The sequence below is a fragment of the Myxine glutinosa genome, chromosome 7, assembly GCF_964187855.1.
Source record: "Myxine glutinosa chromosome 7, kmMyxGlut1.1, whole genome shotgun sequence".
Classification (NCBI taxonomy): domain Eukaryota; kingdom Metazoa; phylum Chordata; class Myxini; order Myxiniformes; family Myxinidae; genus Myxine; species Myxine glutinosa.
In genome coordinates, this window is record NC_136267.1 from 38003309 (window position 1) to 38018870 (window position 15562).

The window sequence follows — 15562 nt, forward strand, 5'->3', positions numbered from 1 at the left end:
TGGGAGAGGTGGAGGGGAGATGCGGCGGGGCCAGGTGTTGGGAGAGGTAGAGGGGAGATGCGGAGGGGGCTGGTGTTGGGAGAGGGGGAGGGGAGATGCGGAGGGGCCGGGTGTTGGGAGAGGCAGGGTGTTGGGAGAGGCAGAGGGGCTGGGTGTTGGGAAAGGCAAAGGGGCTGGGTATTCAGAGAGGGATAGGGAATGCAGCTAGGTGCTGCAAGAGGGAGAGGAGCTGGGTTTTGTGAGAGTATTGGTCGCTGATGTAGACAAGAACAATGTGTGAGACTGGACAGCAAAGTGATCTCGCTGGAACTCTGCCTTCAGACAAAACATACAAGCAAAATGTGGAAGCGCTGGATGCGTTGAGACAAGAATGGCAGAAGGAGCATCAACAAAGCTGCCAGGTAACTCTGCCTCACGTACAAGTCGTCCCTGTTTTATTCAACTTTGATTGGCTGTTTTTTATGCTTTTGAGTTACCAGAGCCCAAAACAAATGTACTATATTTAGCACTGTTTCACTGTCTCTTCCAAGTTGTGAAGTATTTGTGAAAAACACAACGTCACAACATGCCTGGGCTGCATATGTTATTTATTTTCATCATTTATACACAACTGTGTAGCGGTTACCTGATTCGCATGTCGCGGTTAACTTATTCGCATGTCGCGGTTAACTTATTCGCATGTGACGGTTACCTTATGTTTGGTCATAATCCACGTGCACGGGCCTGTGGAGCTTTTGGTTGTGTGGAAGTGACGCACGCGTGGTTGTGGAGCCACGCCCTCCGAAGAGGGTTTTGGCTTTATAAAAGCTGTACCACTTCCGTTCGCGTTTAGAGTGCTGGAGATTTCTGTACGAATAAACGAGCTTCGAACCCTACGAAATGGCCTCGTCTTCTCGCCTTCCGCAACTCCTAAACTGGTGACCCCGGCTGCCCCCGAACGGATTCGGGAGCTGCAAACGAACACGGCAAGCGCGCCCTGGCCAGGGAAGCCACCTAAATTGGTGACCCAGCTTCTCCCGAACGGATGCGGGCACGGTTTCGAACACGGTTTCGATCGAACTGCAGGAGTTTCGGAAACGACGAGCGGCCATGTGGTTCACGCACCGCGCTCGGCTCCTCCTCTACGACCAGAGGGGCGAGCCTGCTCCAGGACCCTCCGAAGGAACGCAGTTACGAGATGTGGGTGGCACTGCTGCTCATCTCTTGCGCGCGCACTGACGTTGGCGGCACGGCTGCTTCGTTACCTTCGCGCGCACTGCTGCTCGCAACTCGCGAAAACTCTACAGCTACAGCTCGCATGTCGAAAGCTGCAACTCGCGCAACTACTACTCCTACTCTGCATCCTTGGGAGGCCCGCGAGGAACCTCGGCAGCCTCCCCCGAGGCCTTGACCAGCCCCTCGGTTGGCTCAACCCCTTTTCGCGCGCACCGAGGCCGAGCACTGCTTGAGCCTTCTCGGCACTGCCGAGCGCGCCCGCGAACTGCAACCTCGGGAGGCCCGCGAGGAACCTCAGCAGCCTCCCCCCGAGGCCTTGACCAGCCCCTCGGTCGGCTCAACCCCACGGCGGCGTTTTTTCGCGCGTACCGAGGCCGAGCACTGCTCGAGCCTTCTCGGCACTGCCGAGCGCGCCTGCGAACTACGTACATGCCCGTGGGAGTGCATTCTGGGGGGGCGCATGTAGCGGTTACCTTATTCGCATGTCGCGGTTAACCTATTCGCATGTCGCGGTTAACTTATTCGCATGTGACGGTTACCTTATGTTTGGTCATAATCCACGTGCACGGGCCTGTGGGGCTTTTGGTTGTGTGGAAGTGACGCATGCGCGGTTGTGGAGCCACGCCCTCCGAAGAGGGTTTTGGCTTTATAAAAGCTGTACCACTTCCGTTAGCGTTTAGAGTGCTGGAGATTTCTGTACGAATAAACGAGCTTCGAACCCTACGAAATGGCCTCGTCCTCTCGCCTTCCGCGACTCCTAAAACTGCAACATTGTTCAGCACAACGCCTTATGATCCAACATTTCTTCCTCTTTTTCCTTCCAGAAATGTTGTAAAAGTTAGGTTAAATACAATAAAAGTACAATTCATGATCATTGGTCTTTGGAAGCCTTCCCAAGGTCTAACCAGACTCTGTGGCGTAATGAGTAGAGTGCTCGCTCTGAGGCTTGGAGTTTGGCAGTTGGCCTCATCTCGAAGTTCCTTGTTAGTAAGGTAACTCATATTAATTATCATAATCATTCGGCTGAGTACAAATGAAGTGAGGCCATTTATTCCTGTTATGTGAAACACCCTGCAACCCATGCCTGCAGACTTTTCAGAATGCCGGCCACATTTTCTATCCAATCATCATGTAACTTTGTTGAGAAATTCTCCATGGGTAGACGCTCCTACGTTGAAAGTTTCATGTCAATCGCTCAAGCAGTTGTGGAGAAAACGAATTAAAAAGCAAATAAAGGTGAAGAAAGTGAGGGCCTTGGCCAGCGTTCCACGACACGGTCAAGGATGGTTGTGGACGCCGATTACTAATTATTATGATTGTTGTTTTGCAATGAAGCATGGAGAGCAAAAACGTTAATTTCATTGTGTTGTGGTGATATGTGTCTATGTTGGTGTTGTGATGTTGAGGATAGTTTCTCGTGTACATCCCACCTTGCGTGCGCAGGCTCTCTCACTCTCGCTCGTCTTCTCGCTCGTTCTCTCTCTCTCTCTCGCTCTCTCTCTCTCTCTCTCTCTCTCTCTCTCTCTCTCTCTCTCTCTCTCTCTCTCTTCTCTCTTTCTCTCTTTCTCTCTTTCTCTCTTTCTCTCTTTCTCTCTTTCTCTCTTTCTCTCTTTCTCTCTTTCTCTCTTCTCTTTCTCTCTTTCTCTCTCTCTCTCTCTCTTTCTCTCTTTCTCTCTCTCTCATCGCTGTTACAAAGTGTTATTTGAATAGCAATGTAGGACTGAGGCAGGAGCTTGTACATATATCAAATGTCACACAAGGACATGAAGAGACATCAGTGCATTTTTAAAAGAAATTGGAATACTTACTGAGAGGATGTACAAATGATTCTTGTACATGCAACTTGAACCTGAAATCCCAGTATCATGCGGCAATTACTCACATAGGAATACTAAACAGGTGTTTGCTACATCCTTTTATTGACGTGGGGTATTTCATTATTGTACACCGCTCCTTTCCTATGCCATCTCCAGGCATTGCAAATCGTCATTGCCGGGCACCAAAGGGGGCTCTGCAGTGACGCACGCTGAAAGAGAGTACTCAGTTTTCACTCTGGTTGTTTGTTTTCTTGGTTGTCCGGGCGATATCTCAGCCATCCTTTGAGCTAGGAAGCTGAAATTTCGGCACAGTAGTGAGCAAGTCCTTTGTCAAATACGGTATTTTTTGTTTTTTTGAATAATCAATTAATTGAGGAGTTATTTAATTATTAGCGTTTAATTAAGTACTTATTTAATTAATTAAATTTCATTTCTCTTCTGACCATTATTAACTCAGGCACCTTTTCAGTTAGGAAGCTGATATTTGGACATGCCAATGACCAGGTGATTTGGCTGCAAAGGATATTTTTGATTTATTAATTAATCAATTAATCGATTAATTATTTAATTATTCGATTAATGACAAAAAAAATTTTTTTTTTTAAGTTACAGATTCTGATGAAATAGTGGTAGTTTATGTGTTCTCTGACCAAATTGATTAATAATTTAATTTTTTTATGATTATTATTTATTTATTTTCATTATTAATCATTTATTTATTTTCTTTCTCATTTGGCCAATATCTCAGGCACCTTTTGAGCTGGGAAGCTAATATTTGGACATGAGTGACCAAGTGATGTGGCTATCAAGGATATTTTTGATTTATTGATTAATCATTTCATCTATTAAGTATTTATTGATTAATCGATTAATTATTTATTGAGTAATCAATTAATTATTTAATTTTTTATAAATGACTTATTTAATTAAATTTCTAAAAGATACATCTTCAGATGAAGCACTAGTGGTTTAGTTATGCGATTAGCCAATTGATTATGAAAATATTTTGTGATAATCTTTTATTGATTTTAATTATACAATTAATCAATCAATTAGTGTACACCTCTCCCTCCCAATGCAGCCTCAATGAGCTGCACTGCGGTATTGCCGGGCGCCGGAGGCGCCCCGGCAATGCCGCGCTGCAGCATATTTAATTATTTGGCATGGGGCGGTGTACTTTGAATGTATGTGTACTTGTCTTTATTTATTTTTTTATTCAATATCAGTGTCTCAGCACCTGGAGGAGCGGAATGACAAAGGGCAGCAGGTTTACAAACTACCAATTGGTATGGGGGTGGTGGATATACACAAGGGGGAATAAATGAATAACTAGAACGGTACTCGCTAGAGCGCATACCTCCGCCAGGCTGAACGGTTTATGTTTTGTATCCACTGATAGGCAGGATCTGGATCCGCACCTGAACCAAAATCTAATCAGCTTGTTCCTGTCACCTAACCAACTCATCCACCTAGTTTTGTCATACCTTGTGCAAAACGTTTTGAAATACAATATCGTTTTTGGCCCCATCTCTCAAAGGTGAAGTCACTTCGAAAAATAAAATATAGAAAGGATCGTATGCACGTGACCTGGGGTGGCTTTGGGGAGGGCAGGAGGTCAGGTGTTAGGTGTCAGGCTTGTATAAAATAGGTAACAAGGTCAGGTGTTAGGCTTGTATAAAATAGAGAGACACCATCTTGCCTTCGGTGAGAGGATGACAGTCCTTGGGAAGGTTTAGAAAAACCAATCCGTATAATAGCTCTCGCCTGCAAATCCCTCCTATTGATTTGGCCATTCTACCTGTAGGTGTTGGAGCGTGCTATGAGTAGTGGAAGGTTTCTTGGTTCTGTTACATCTGTGGCTCTGCACCAGTATATTAGCAACATTGTTTTGCAATCAGCCAAAGACCTTTATTCATCCCCTAATGAACATTTTCAGCTGTTCCAACTGTCGAAGAGACCACAGCCTGTGAAATGGGGAGTTAACACTGGATGCTGATTAATCTCAAATCATAATTTCCATCAGATTCATCATCAGTCTCTCTCATTTCTTTCTTTGAGCTTGACTACATTTGCTGAGACCCTGTCGTTGTCCCCCTTGCACCTCCTTTTTACCTACAACTTCCCCTCTCATGCCGTACTGCATTCATTAATATTTACCTGTTCCCACTTCGTGTCACGTTGTCCATTGATCCGTCACCCTCTGTTATTCTACTCTCCCATAAGCATCAACACCTGCTCCAGGAACTCGAGCAGGAAGGACACCACAGTCCCATTTCATCCTCCATCACTACCCTCCATTTTTGACTGCCATTGACCTTGCCGAACTCAACCCTCTTAATTTCTGGTTATTGTGTTTCCACCCCTCCCCACTTTTATCTTTTTCCTGTTTTTTTTAATTTTTTTTAAATTTTATATACTTGGACTAAGGCTCGTAATAGGGCTGACACATATACACACACACACACACACACAAACACTGACATACTAACGAGACAAACACTTAACAGCCACTGAGCTTGGGGGAAGTGCCGTCACTACCGTCACTTCCTGGGCTACTCTGGGTACCAGCTACGTCCTGACAATGGCTTCGCGTTTCTCACCGTACTCAATGGGGCATTTCCTTAAGAGGAATTTCCTCCTCCGCATGGATGCCAACTGATGGGGATTGTCCGTGCTGTATCCTTTTCAAGCAAGGAAGCAGCACGTACCATTTTTTAAGTCTGTGGTATTACTTGAACCGGTCCAAACCAGATGGGTGTTTTTTAGGAGACATCACCTCCTTACTGGATGGCCGTTGGCTCCGTACAGGAGCTCATCCGCCCTTTGCCAGGTGTTGTTTTTGGTCCTGGCAGGGTGTCACAGTCACCCTCTCCACTAGCAAAGGCAGTGAGGGGTGTCTGTTTAGTCACCGACAACCCGACCATGCGGCAGGTAGCACTGGGTTACATGTTACCAGTGGCAGTCCCAAAAGACTGACCTGACCTGTTCGTTCATGCCTGTGATTATTTTGTCAAACTGCTGCCTCCACTGTCAGGATGTTGCATTTTTACGCGGTCACCTGACATTCCCCATGAACCTCAATTTTTAATATAAAAAAATTAAATGCCTGGATGTAAAGCGCACATGTAACTGTAACTGTGCAGTTTTTATGTGTCATCTGTTTGATGGGGATCTTGTTTTCCATGGACGAGAACATGGAGATTTTATTTGGACCGTGCATACTTGGTTTCATTGCTGCATTGTATTTTCTTTTCCACTTTTCTACTCTCATGTCCTCTCTTTTTCTTTTTCCTCTGCTGCTCATTGCTGTTTTATGACCACTAGCAACGGTACCCGCCCAACGGGTGGGGCGTCAATTGGGAGGCCCAAATGAAAAGGCAAAATATCAGAAATTGAAGGCTTTTTTTATTTTAAACGATTTATATAAACATCCGTTAAATCATATCACATGCAAATCATCAAAATCTAAACAGTATTTGTAGAATTTTAATAAAAGCCACATCACTGTTCATATCCGTAAATATTATTCCATCGTGTTTGGAAAACTGGAAAATTGGAAATTGGAAAAATTGGAAAAATTGCGACGAATCTGCAAAACGGAAGCGGCCACTACACGTCTTTCTCAGTCGCACGTTTATGTGTGGAGAGTGTGTGCCGAATCTGTAACATGGAAGCGGCCGCTACACCTGTTTCTCAGTCGCTTTGCACACGCTGCCGTGTTACTTTGGAGCTGCACGTTTATATAGGAAGAGTTCGTCAGGAGTCGATCTACTCTCTCCTGGTACATATAATTTCAACAAAAGCCACATCACTGTTCATATCGGTAAATATTATTCCATCGTGTTTGGGAAAATTGGAAAACTTGGAAAATTGGAAAAACAATATAGCCTATTTTACTCCAGTGGGTCCCAGGATTACCCACCCAAAATATCGTTGCAATCGGTTCAGCTTTTTTTGTGGTACCTGGGAACGGACGGACAGACGGACGGACATTTGGTGAATTATATAGTAAGACTAGCAGAAGTACCCGGCATTGCCGGGCGGGGGAGGGGGAGGGGAGGTGGAGGGGGAGGAGGGGGAGGTGGAGGGGGGGAGGGGGAGGGGGGAAGGGAGGGGGGAGGGGGTAGGGGAGGGGAGGGGGAAGAGGGAGGGGGAAGGGGGAGGGGGAAAAGGGAGGGGGAGGGGGGAAAGGGAGGGGGAAAGGGGAGGGGAAAAGGGAGGGGAAGGGAAGGGGTAGGGGGGAAAGGGAGGGGAGAAAGGGAGGGGGAGGGGAGGACGAGAAGGGGAGGGAAGGGGAGGGCCAGTCAACAATGACGTTGCAGTTCTCATGGTCGGAGAGCAGCACAACAATCGTGACATCGTCCTGCATCTTCGCAACAGCACGAAGCGGATTTTGGAGACTCACCGATCCTGTGACGCCCTCCAGTACCGGCGTTTCCGGGCGGGGGAAGGGAGACCCGTACATTCCCAACCCGTATATTCCCAACCCGTACATTCGCCCTCTCGACTCAAGCTCACTCGGACAAAAGCCTCGCACAAATTACGCCGTGAAGGCCCAATGGCCATGTCTATGCCACAAATCAAGTACGTGAGCGAGTCGGGTGCACTGAATTGAAAATATATAGAACGCTCATACTCCGTGAAAAGTGAAGCCGCCGTGTCGCCATCTTGGTTAGCACGACTCGACCAACTCGCTTCGCGGATCTCGTTTGTTTTAAACGTGTGAATTACGTGCGAACGCGTAACTGTGAGTTTATGGCGGCAAGGAACATCACGTGATCGCTCTGAGCGAATCAGCGCGCTGCTCTGCCACCTGCTCAGATTCCGTGTATAATATTACTCGCTGAAATGCACTGAGGTAAATATGAATAAAAAATATGGATCTTGTAAAGATGAAAGAAAAAAAAACCTATGTGGTGTGAATGGCAATGTTCCTCGCTGAAATGTGAAAAAACGCAATTGCTTTTCGCTCTGAAATACGTGCGAACGCGTAACTGTGAGTTTATGGCGGCAAGGAACATCACGTGATCGCTCTGAGCGAATCAGCGCGCTGCTCTGCCACCGCCTCAGATTCCGTGCATAATATTCCTCGCTGAAATGCGCTGAGGTAAAAATATGGTAAAAAAATATGATGAAATAATTTTTTTTAGGTCGGCCATGTTCTTCCCAGGCTCAATGGCCATGTCTATGCCAAATATCAAGCACATGAGCTTCTCCGTTTAGGAGTCTATCGGTAACATTACACACACACACACAAACTGTGTTTTATATGTATAGATATAGCTTCCTGTACCAATCAAACCACTGATTATAAGCAAAGGCATTATGAGGCAATGAGTAATGATCAAAATAATAGCGTGCATAAACATGATCGGAAAGAAAGAGAAAGATCACAGGGTTAAAAACAATTTAACAGGAGTAAATGTATTCATTACAGAGATGGTGGATCAGTGAATATTGGAGTCTGGAAAGAATATCTGCTGGGATGAGAATCAGCCATTGATATGGAAAGGACAGAAAGGGGACATCGACATGTAATAATCTTCAAGAAGAATAAGCTTTGAAATAATGTTGACACATCGCATGATATCGCAATACAGGGGGGAAACCCCACAACAGACATGTACTAGCTAAAGGATGATTAACAAACTGGCGGCGCCTGACTCCCATTAACCTGCCGGTGGCACCCACCTAATGTAGTCCTGCCAGCGGCGCCCCCCTCGTGTCACCCTGCCGGGGCACCCACCTAATGTAGCCCTGCCAGCGGCGCCCCCCTCGTGTCACCCTGCCGGCAGCACCCGCCTCAAAACGCCCTGCCCCACCTCGCTCTCTGTGCTGTCGCCCCTCCACTACAGTCACCCCTCCCACAGCCCTACTGTTTCCCCCACCAAAGCCGTCACCTGCCAGCACTGTCTGTCTGCCATCACATCACCCACTCGCTGTCACCTCGCTGGTACCACATGCCCAAAGGCACCACCCGCCCGCAGGCACCAACTGCCTGCCGGTGCCACCTGCCTGCCTGCCTGCCGATGCCACCTTCCTGCCTGCCGATGCCACCCGCCTGCTATTTTTCCTGCCAACACGAACCTCCTAGTGTGCCCCCTCCAGCATTACCAGCCTGCCGTCGCCCCCACCCTCTGCCGTCAACCTACTTACCGTCATCCCACCAGTGCTGCCTGCTGCCAGCCGGCCGTCAGCGCCGCCCCATCAGCGCTACCCACCTGGCCTCGCCGCCTCCCCGTCAGCGTTGCCCCCTTGTCGTCGCCGCTGCCCTCCTTATGTTGGCACTGCCCACCTGACATCGGTGCCACCTGCCTCCCTTCGCCCTGCCGGCACCACCCACCTGCTGACACCCTACCGTCGTCGCACCTGCCTGCCAGCACCAACCACCCATTGGCCCTGCCCGCTCTCACCGGTGCCGACCGCCTGCTTGCCGTCCCTGCCCACCTAGCTTCACCCTGTTGGCCACGTCACAAACCATAATGTATCTTTCTTGCTATCCTCCTTCTCTCCCCAAACCCCACATCTCCTATAAACAAAGTAAAGCAAATAAAAAAACAAGTGAAATAATTTTAAACCATATTTCTTGTTTTCCTTTATATGCATTGTATGTTGTTTGATCTCGCCTTTTCCATTGTTATTACGCCCACCACCAAAGGTGCATGGAGGTTATGTTTTCACCCCTGTCTGTTTGTCTGTGAACAAAATATCTCAAAAAGTTGTGGACGGATTTGGACGAAACTTGGTGGACCGGTTGCGTCTCTGACAAGGACAAATAAATTCGATTTTGGTGAAGATCTGAATATGGATTCGGATATGAGAATTATTTATTTTTTTCAGTGAATCTTCACCATTGGGAGGTAGGGCCAAAAACGATACATAGCAGGATATCTGAAAAGGTTGTTGATGGATTTGGACGAAAGTTGTTCAACAGGTTGTGTGTGTAACAAGGAAGAATCGATTCGATTTTGGTGCAGATCTGAATATGGATTCGGATATGAGAATTATTTAATTTTAATTGATTCTTCACCATTGAGTGATATGGCCAACCGGGCGGAGGTATGCTCTCTACTGAGTGCCGTTCTAGTTTATTGCTGATATGATTTGCGGGTTGTGTTCTTTGGGATTTTGTACAGCTGTGGCTTAGACCAAATCATTAGACTTTCCAAATACAATAATTTTATTTTCTTCTTGTTCCACCTGCAAGTTTGTTCGGTTATCACCAAATTGTTTCCCAAATCGCCTTTAATCTTACGAAACAAGACAAGCCCACTTACCATTGAAGTCACGTCTTTAGCTTTTGTCACATGATCGCAACAAATCGAAGAAATAATTTTCATCATTCCTCATTAAAATGAAGAAATTTCCCCAAGTCTGATTTTGTGCGTGGGAGGGGCAGGTGGGTCTATATCTTGCTGCACCCCTGACCCAGATATATGAATTGTGCAAAGTCAATGCTCTCCTCTGCTTGTTATATCATATCTGGGTCAGGGGTGCAGCAAGATGCCATATCACCGACTTGCAATGTGCCACCGAGTTTAGAACTAAAAATCATGAGGGAGCGGATGCTTCCCTGCGGAGATGAAAATTGGTTGTGCTAAACACAGATAGATACAGACACCATGCAACCAAAATAAATCATAGTTCAGGTGGGAGATGATTGAGGGTCTGACATTATATAAAATAATATTACAGGCAATTATGGCTGATGAAAAATGTGTGGGTGATCGATCATGCGGTTGCGTGTTAGGCCTTGGAGAAGAGCCGAGCTGCAGAAAAGCGAAGAATCCTTGTTCAGATACAACTCAGGAATTGTTGGAGTAACCTGGATGTCATTTGCAGACATTATTTGGACTCTTTATCGTTTGCGACCGGCCGTCTTCATCCGGACATGGCTTTTCTAATGGCAGCTCCAATCTTGATGACTTCCAAAACAGGGGCAAAGGTTCATGGAGAATCTTGTACAAATGGCACTTGCAGGACAAGGACATTCCTCTACTAAACAGTGAAGGCAACATCCTGATCCACCCTGATTAGAGTATGGCAAGGGCCTGAGGAGACATCAACACACATACACAAATCGCAAGGAAAGAGACTATGGACGAAATCAACGGAACACTTAGGATTTCAACCTGGGATCGTAGCGTCGTGAGCTATGCGCTCGGATGAGAACACCAAACAGGTCTGCCCGATCTGCCTCTGGGACCTGCCAATCACTTGGAACACCTTATGCGGAATTGATACCTGACATGTCTTGATGCTAATATTGTAGCGCCACCCGTATACAAATATTCAAATTCACCACTCTTCACTCGTACACTTTGAGATGTCAACAACACACCAACTCCAGTACTAAAAACCTATTTGGCACTTTTGAAATGCAAATGATTCTCAAGAGCTATTGTGTGATGTTTTTGATTTTTTTTTTCTTGTGAAAAGAACGCGACAATTGCATGCGAGAGAGATGGAGATGGAGAAGGAGAGGGAGAGGGGTCTATTGTTGAATAACGAGGATGCTGGATAATTGGCACTGTGATCCGCATCTCCACATGCCACGTGCTGTTTGATGCTCGGTGCAACTCGGGCCGGCGTGTAGCATTAAAAGGGTGTTGCAGGACTTCTTAGTGCGATGCACGGCTTCTTAGTGCGATGCACGGCTTCTTCGTGCGATGCACGGCTTCTTAGTGCGATGCACGGCTTCTTCGTGCGATGCACGGCTTCGTGGTGCGATGCACGGCTTCTTGGTGCGACGCACGGCTTCTTGGTGCGACGCACGGCTTCTTGGTGCGACGCACGGCTTCTTGGTGCGACGCACGGATTCTCGATGCGACGCACGGCTTCTCGATGCGATGCACGGCTTCTCGGTGCGATGCACGGCTTCTCGGTGCGACGCACGGCTTCGTGGTGCGACGCACGGCTTCTTGGTGCGACGCACGGATTCTCGATGCGACGCACGGCTTCTCGATGCGATGCACGGCTTCTCGGTGCGATGCACGGCTTCTCGGTGCGATGGCTTCTGGTAGGGTGCGGATGCCCAATTCCGCGCGAGGTGTTTTGTTTCGCAAGAGACCGACTGCTTGTTCAGGACTTGCACTTGTGATGAGAGAGTGCCTAAAACATGGCGACTTGTCGATAGGTGAAGGCACATTACATTCTCAGGTCGCAGAAAGCACCACCGTCACGACTCGGTTTGCACTTGTAAACATCTCTGGTGTCGTTGAGATCAAGGCTAACCGAGATGAAACGGTTATAACAAGAAAGCAAAACATTTTCTGCAATGTCTAAGGAAGAAGAGCTTGTACATGTCTCATAAAGCAATTGGGAGACTTGTATACGAGTATATAATTAACATGGACAATATTGCACAAAGAACAAATCAACACAATTCGAGGGATTTGTACCAAACACATTTTAAAGCTGATGTGCTCGCAAATTTGAATGTAAAGGTGTCATTTAACGGTAATTTTACATCAATACGTCACGTTCCTGCAGCGTTGCCAGTAAAATGGCGGCACATCTTCCGGTTGCGTTTGAATTATAGGCTTTACGTGTACTTGAAGGAACACTGTGTTCATCAAATGTGAACAATGTTCTTTCACAGATTCATTTGTGTCTGGGCCAACCTGTCGATTGTCACCAGCGTTTTTTCCTATACCTATGCACTTACCTCCAAACTGATGGGTGAACTTATTCATTACCCTGTGACTCAGCTGATACCACTTCCACGACCTTGGTCTTCAACTCTAAGATTTTTTTGCACCCTTGTGGAATGACGACCCCTACGAATGTGCCCCCCCCCCCCCCCAAAATAAAATTGCACTGATTTAAGTCGGGGGCTACCAGCGGGCCATATCATTCTACCTGCAGTGCCTTCAGAAAGTATTCACACCCCCTTAACTTTTTCACATTTTGTTGTGTTACACCTGAATTTAAAATGATTTAAATTTTATTTTTTTGTCACCGGTCTACAAAAAATAGCCCATAATGACAAAGTGAAAACATGTTTTTAGAAATTCCTACAAATTCATTGAAAATTAAATACAGAAATATCTAACTTGCATAAGTATTCAACCCCCTGAGTCAAACCTTCTTAGAAGCGCCTTTGGCAGCGATTACCCCATTGAGTCTTCTTGTGTATGTCTGTATCAGCTTTGCACATCTAGATTTGGTTCCATTCATTGTTCCCTATATCCTTGTAAGTCTCCCAGTCCCTGCTGCTGAAAAGCTTCCCATAGCATGATGCTGCCACCACCATGCTTCACGATAGGGATGTTGTGAGATGGGTGATGAGCTGTGTGTGCTCAGTTGCCAGCAGATGTAGCGCTTTTTGCATTCAGACCAAGAGTTAAATTTTCATCTCATCAGACCACAAAATATTTTGCCTCATGCTCTCAGAGTTGTTCACGTGCCTTTTTGCAAACTCCAGGCGTGCTGTCATTTGCCTTTTTCTCACGAGTGGCTTCCGTCTAGCCACTCTCCCATAAAGCCTCGATTTGTGAAGTGCTGCAGAGACTGTTGACCTTCAGGCAGGTTCTTCCACCTCAGCCAAGGAGCTCTGTCAGAGTGGTCATTGGGTTCTTGGTCACCTCCCTGATCAAGGTCATTTGTGGTCAGTTTGGTCGAGGGCCAGCTCTAAGAAGAGTCTGTGTAGTTCCATAGTCTTTCCATTTCCTAATGAGGGAGCTTACTGTTCTCTTGGGAACTTTCAACAATATAAATTGTTTTATGTTTTATATCCTTCCCCTGATCTATGCCTCCTCACAATTCTATCTCAGAGATCTACGGACAGTCCTTGGACTTCAAGGTAGAGTTTCTGCTCTGACATGCACTGTCAACTGTGGGACCTTATATAGAAAGGTGTTTCTTTCCAAATGATGTCCAATCAATTTAGTTGGCCACAGGTGGACTACAATCAAGTTGTCAAGATACCTCGATGATCAAAGGAAATTGGATGCATCTGTGCTAAATTTGGTGTCATAGCGAAGGTGTGAATACTTATTTACTCAAGATATACTGTATCAGCTTTTTATTTTTGATTATTTTGTAAAAAAAAAAAAAAGTTTTTTAAATTCCATTTTGACATTATGGCATATTTTGTGTATGTCGGTGACAAAAAATATCGATTTAATCCATTTTAATTTCAGGCTGTAACCTAACAAAATGTGAAAAAAGTCAAGGGGTGCGAATACTTTCTGAAGGTACTGTAGGTGCCTATCTGGAACTTTGAGGAAATGACATGGTTTAAAAATATTTCAGTGAGAAAGTCAAGGATGGCTCTCACAAGATGGGGGAGGAATATCATCCCGCATGAACCAACCGCCGTCTGTCCGTGTCCCAACTCTCGTTTAGAAAACATGATAAAAGTCCTTCTTCTCTTGGTCCCAGCGGATAGTAACCTTGGCCTAATTTATTGTTCTGTTCTTCTTTTGTATGCGGCACATAGCTACGATTAGCATTATTTTCTGGGGGTGCAGCGGATGCAGTGTCCCCTGTAGGTTAGAGCAGGAATTCGGAATTTGGACAGAATGCCGGCGATAGCTCGCCTACTCTTCGCGAAGGACAACGTGGGATCTTCAACGTCCACCACCTAATGCTGGCAGATAGGACACCAGCTTAATGTCCATCCGAGGGCCAACAAACGCACACACATTGATGAATCGCTCTGCCTGTGGAACACCAGGATGACAGTTTACAGTTGGGTCAAGGTTCAACCTCGGGCTATACAGTTCAGAGGTGTGTGCATACCTCTAGGCTCTCTTGGCAGCCATCTTGTTCTGTTGACGCATGATCTGTAGTCGCCTTGTCTGAAAATGCGATGAGTTTGTCGGCAAGATTGTCTTTTTGTACGACGTGACGTTTCGCACTAACAATCACTAATTTCACTAATCTAATGACTAATCACGTTTCGCACTCACTAACAATAGCGCGAACAATCTCACCCCGGATCCATTTCTTTGAAATACCGACTTCTTTCCTGGAAGTTCCAGCAGTGTCCATTTGTTTTATACCTCTCCCACCAAGTCCTCTCCCTCCCACAGATCTCCCGATGTCCCTGCTCTCTACAGTTGTACTTGTGTGCTTCCCTCTCTCTCTCTCCCCATCTTGTCTCCTGCTCCCTTTATCATATGTTTTATGTGTCCGTTTGTCTTTTTGTGATTGATGTTAGCTCTTACACGAGCCTCGATATTGTACACACAAAAAAAAGAAAAAAAGTCGGCCAACCTGTCCCATGTCCCATGCCCCAAGATCCCATGTCCCAAGATGTCCCAAGTGCTGGTGAAAGTAAATGTTTATTGCAAGGCTCTTGTGACCTTCCAGGCGATTAGAGTTGTACCGTACGGACGTTTTCAGATTGTACTGACCTCATTCTGTTGCAGTTCTTTGACAAGCAAGAGTGTGAGCGGATTGTCTTTCTTCGTCGAACCATGTGGATTCACAGCAACCTCCTCTCACAGCAATGTGTAAAAGACGATGAGGTACTGCACTAAAGATTGGATGCTTTTCTCCGTATTTCCATCCCAACTTGCTAA

At 46.3% G+C, this 15562-nt stretch overlaps 1 protein-coding gene across 1 annotated transcript in view; it reads left to right on the top strand.

The window, feature by feature from the left end:
• LOC137431134 (proline-serine-threonine phosphatase-interacting protein 1) overlaps positions 1–15562 on the top strand; it is a 160012-nt gene that overhangs the window by 63766 nt on the left and 80684 nt on the right. The window contains exons 9-10 of the mRNA XM_068122112.2: positions 322–401; positions 15410–15508. Of these exons, the coding sequence (XP_067978213.2) occupies positions 322–401; positions 15410–15508 (179 nt within the window). The remainder of the gene's footprint in view (positions 1–321; positions 402–15409; positions 15509–15562) is intronic.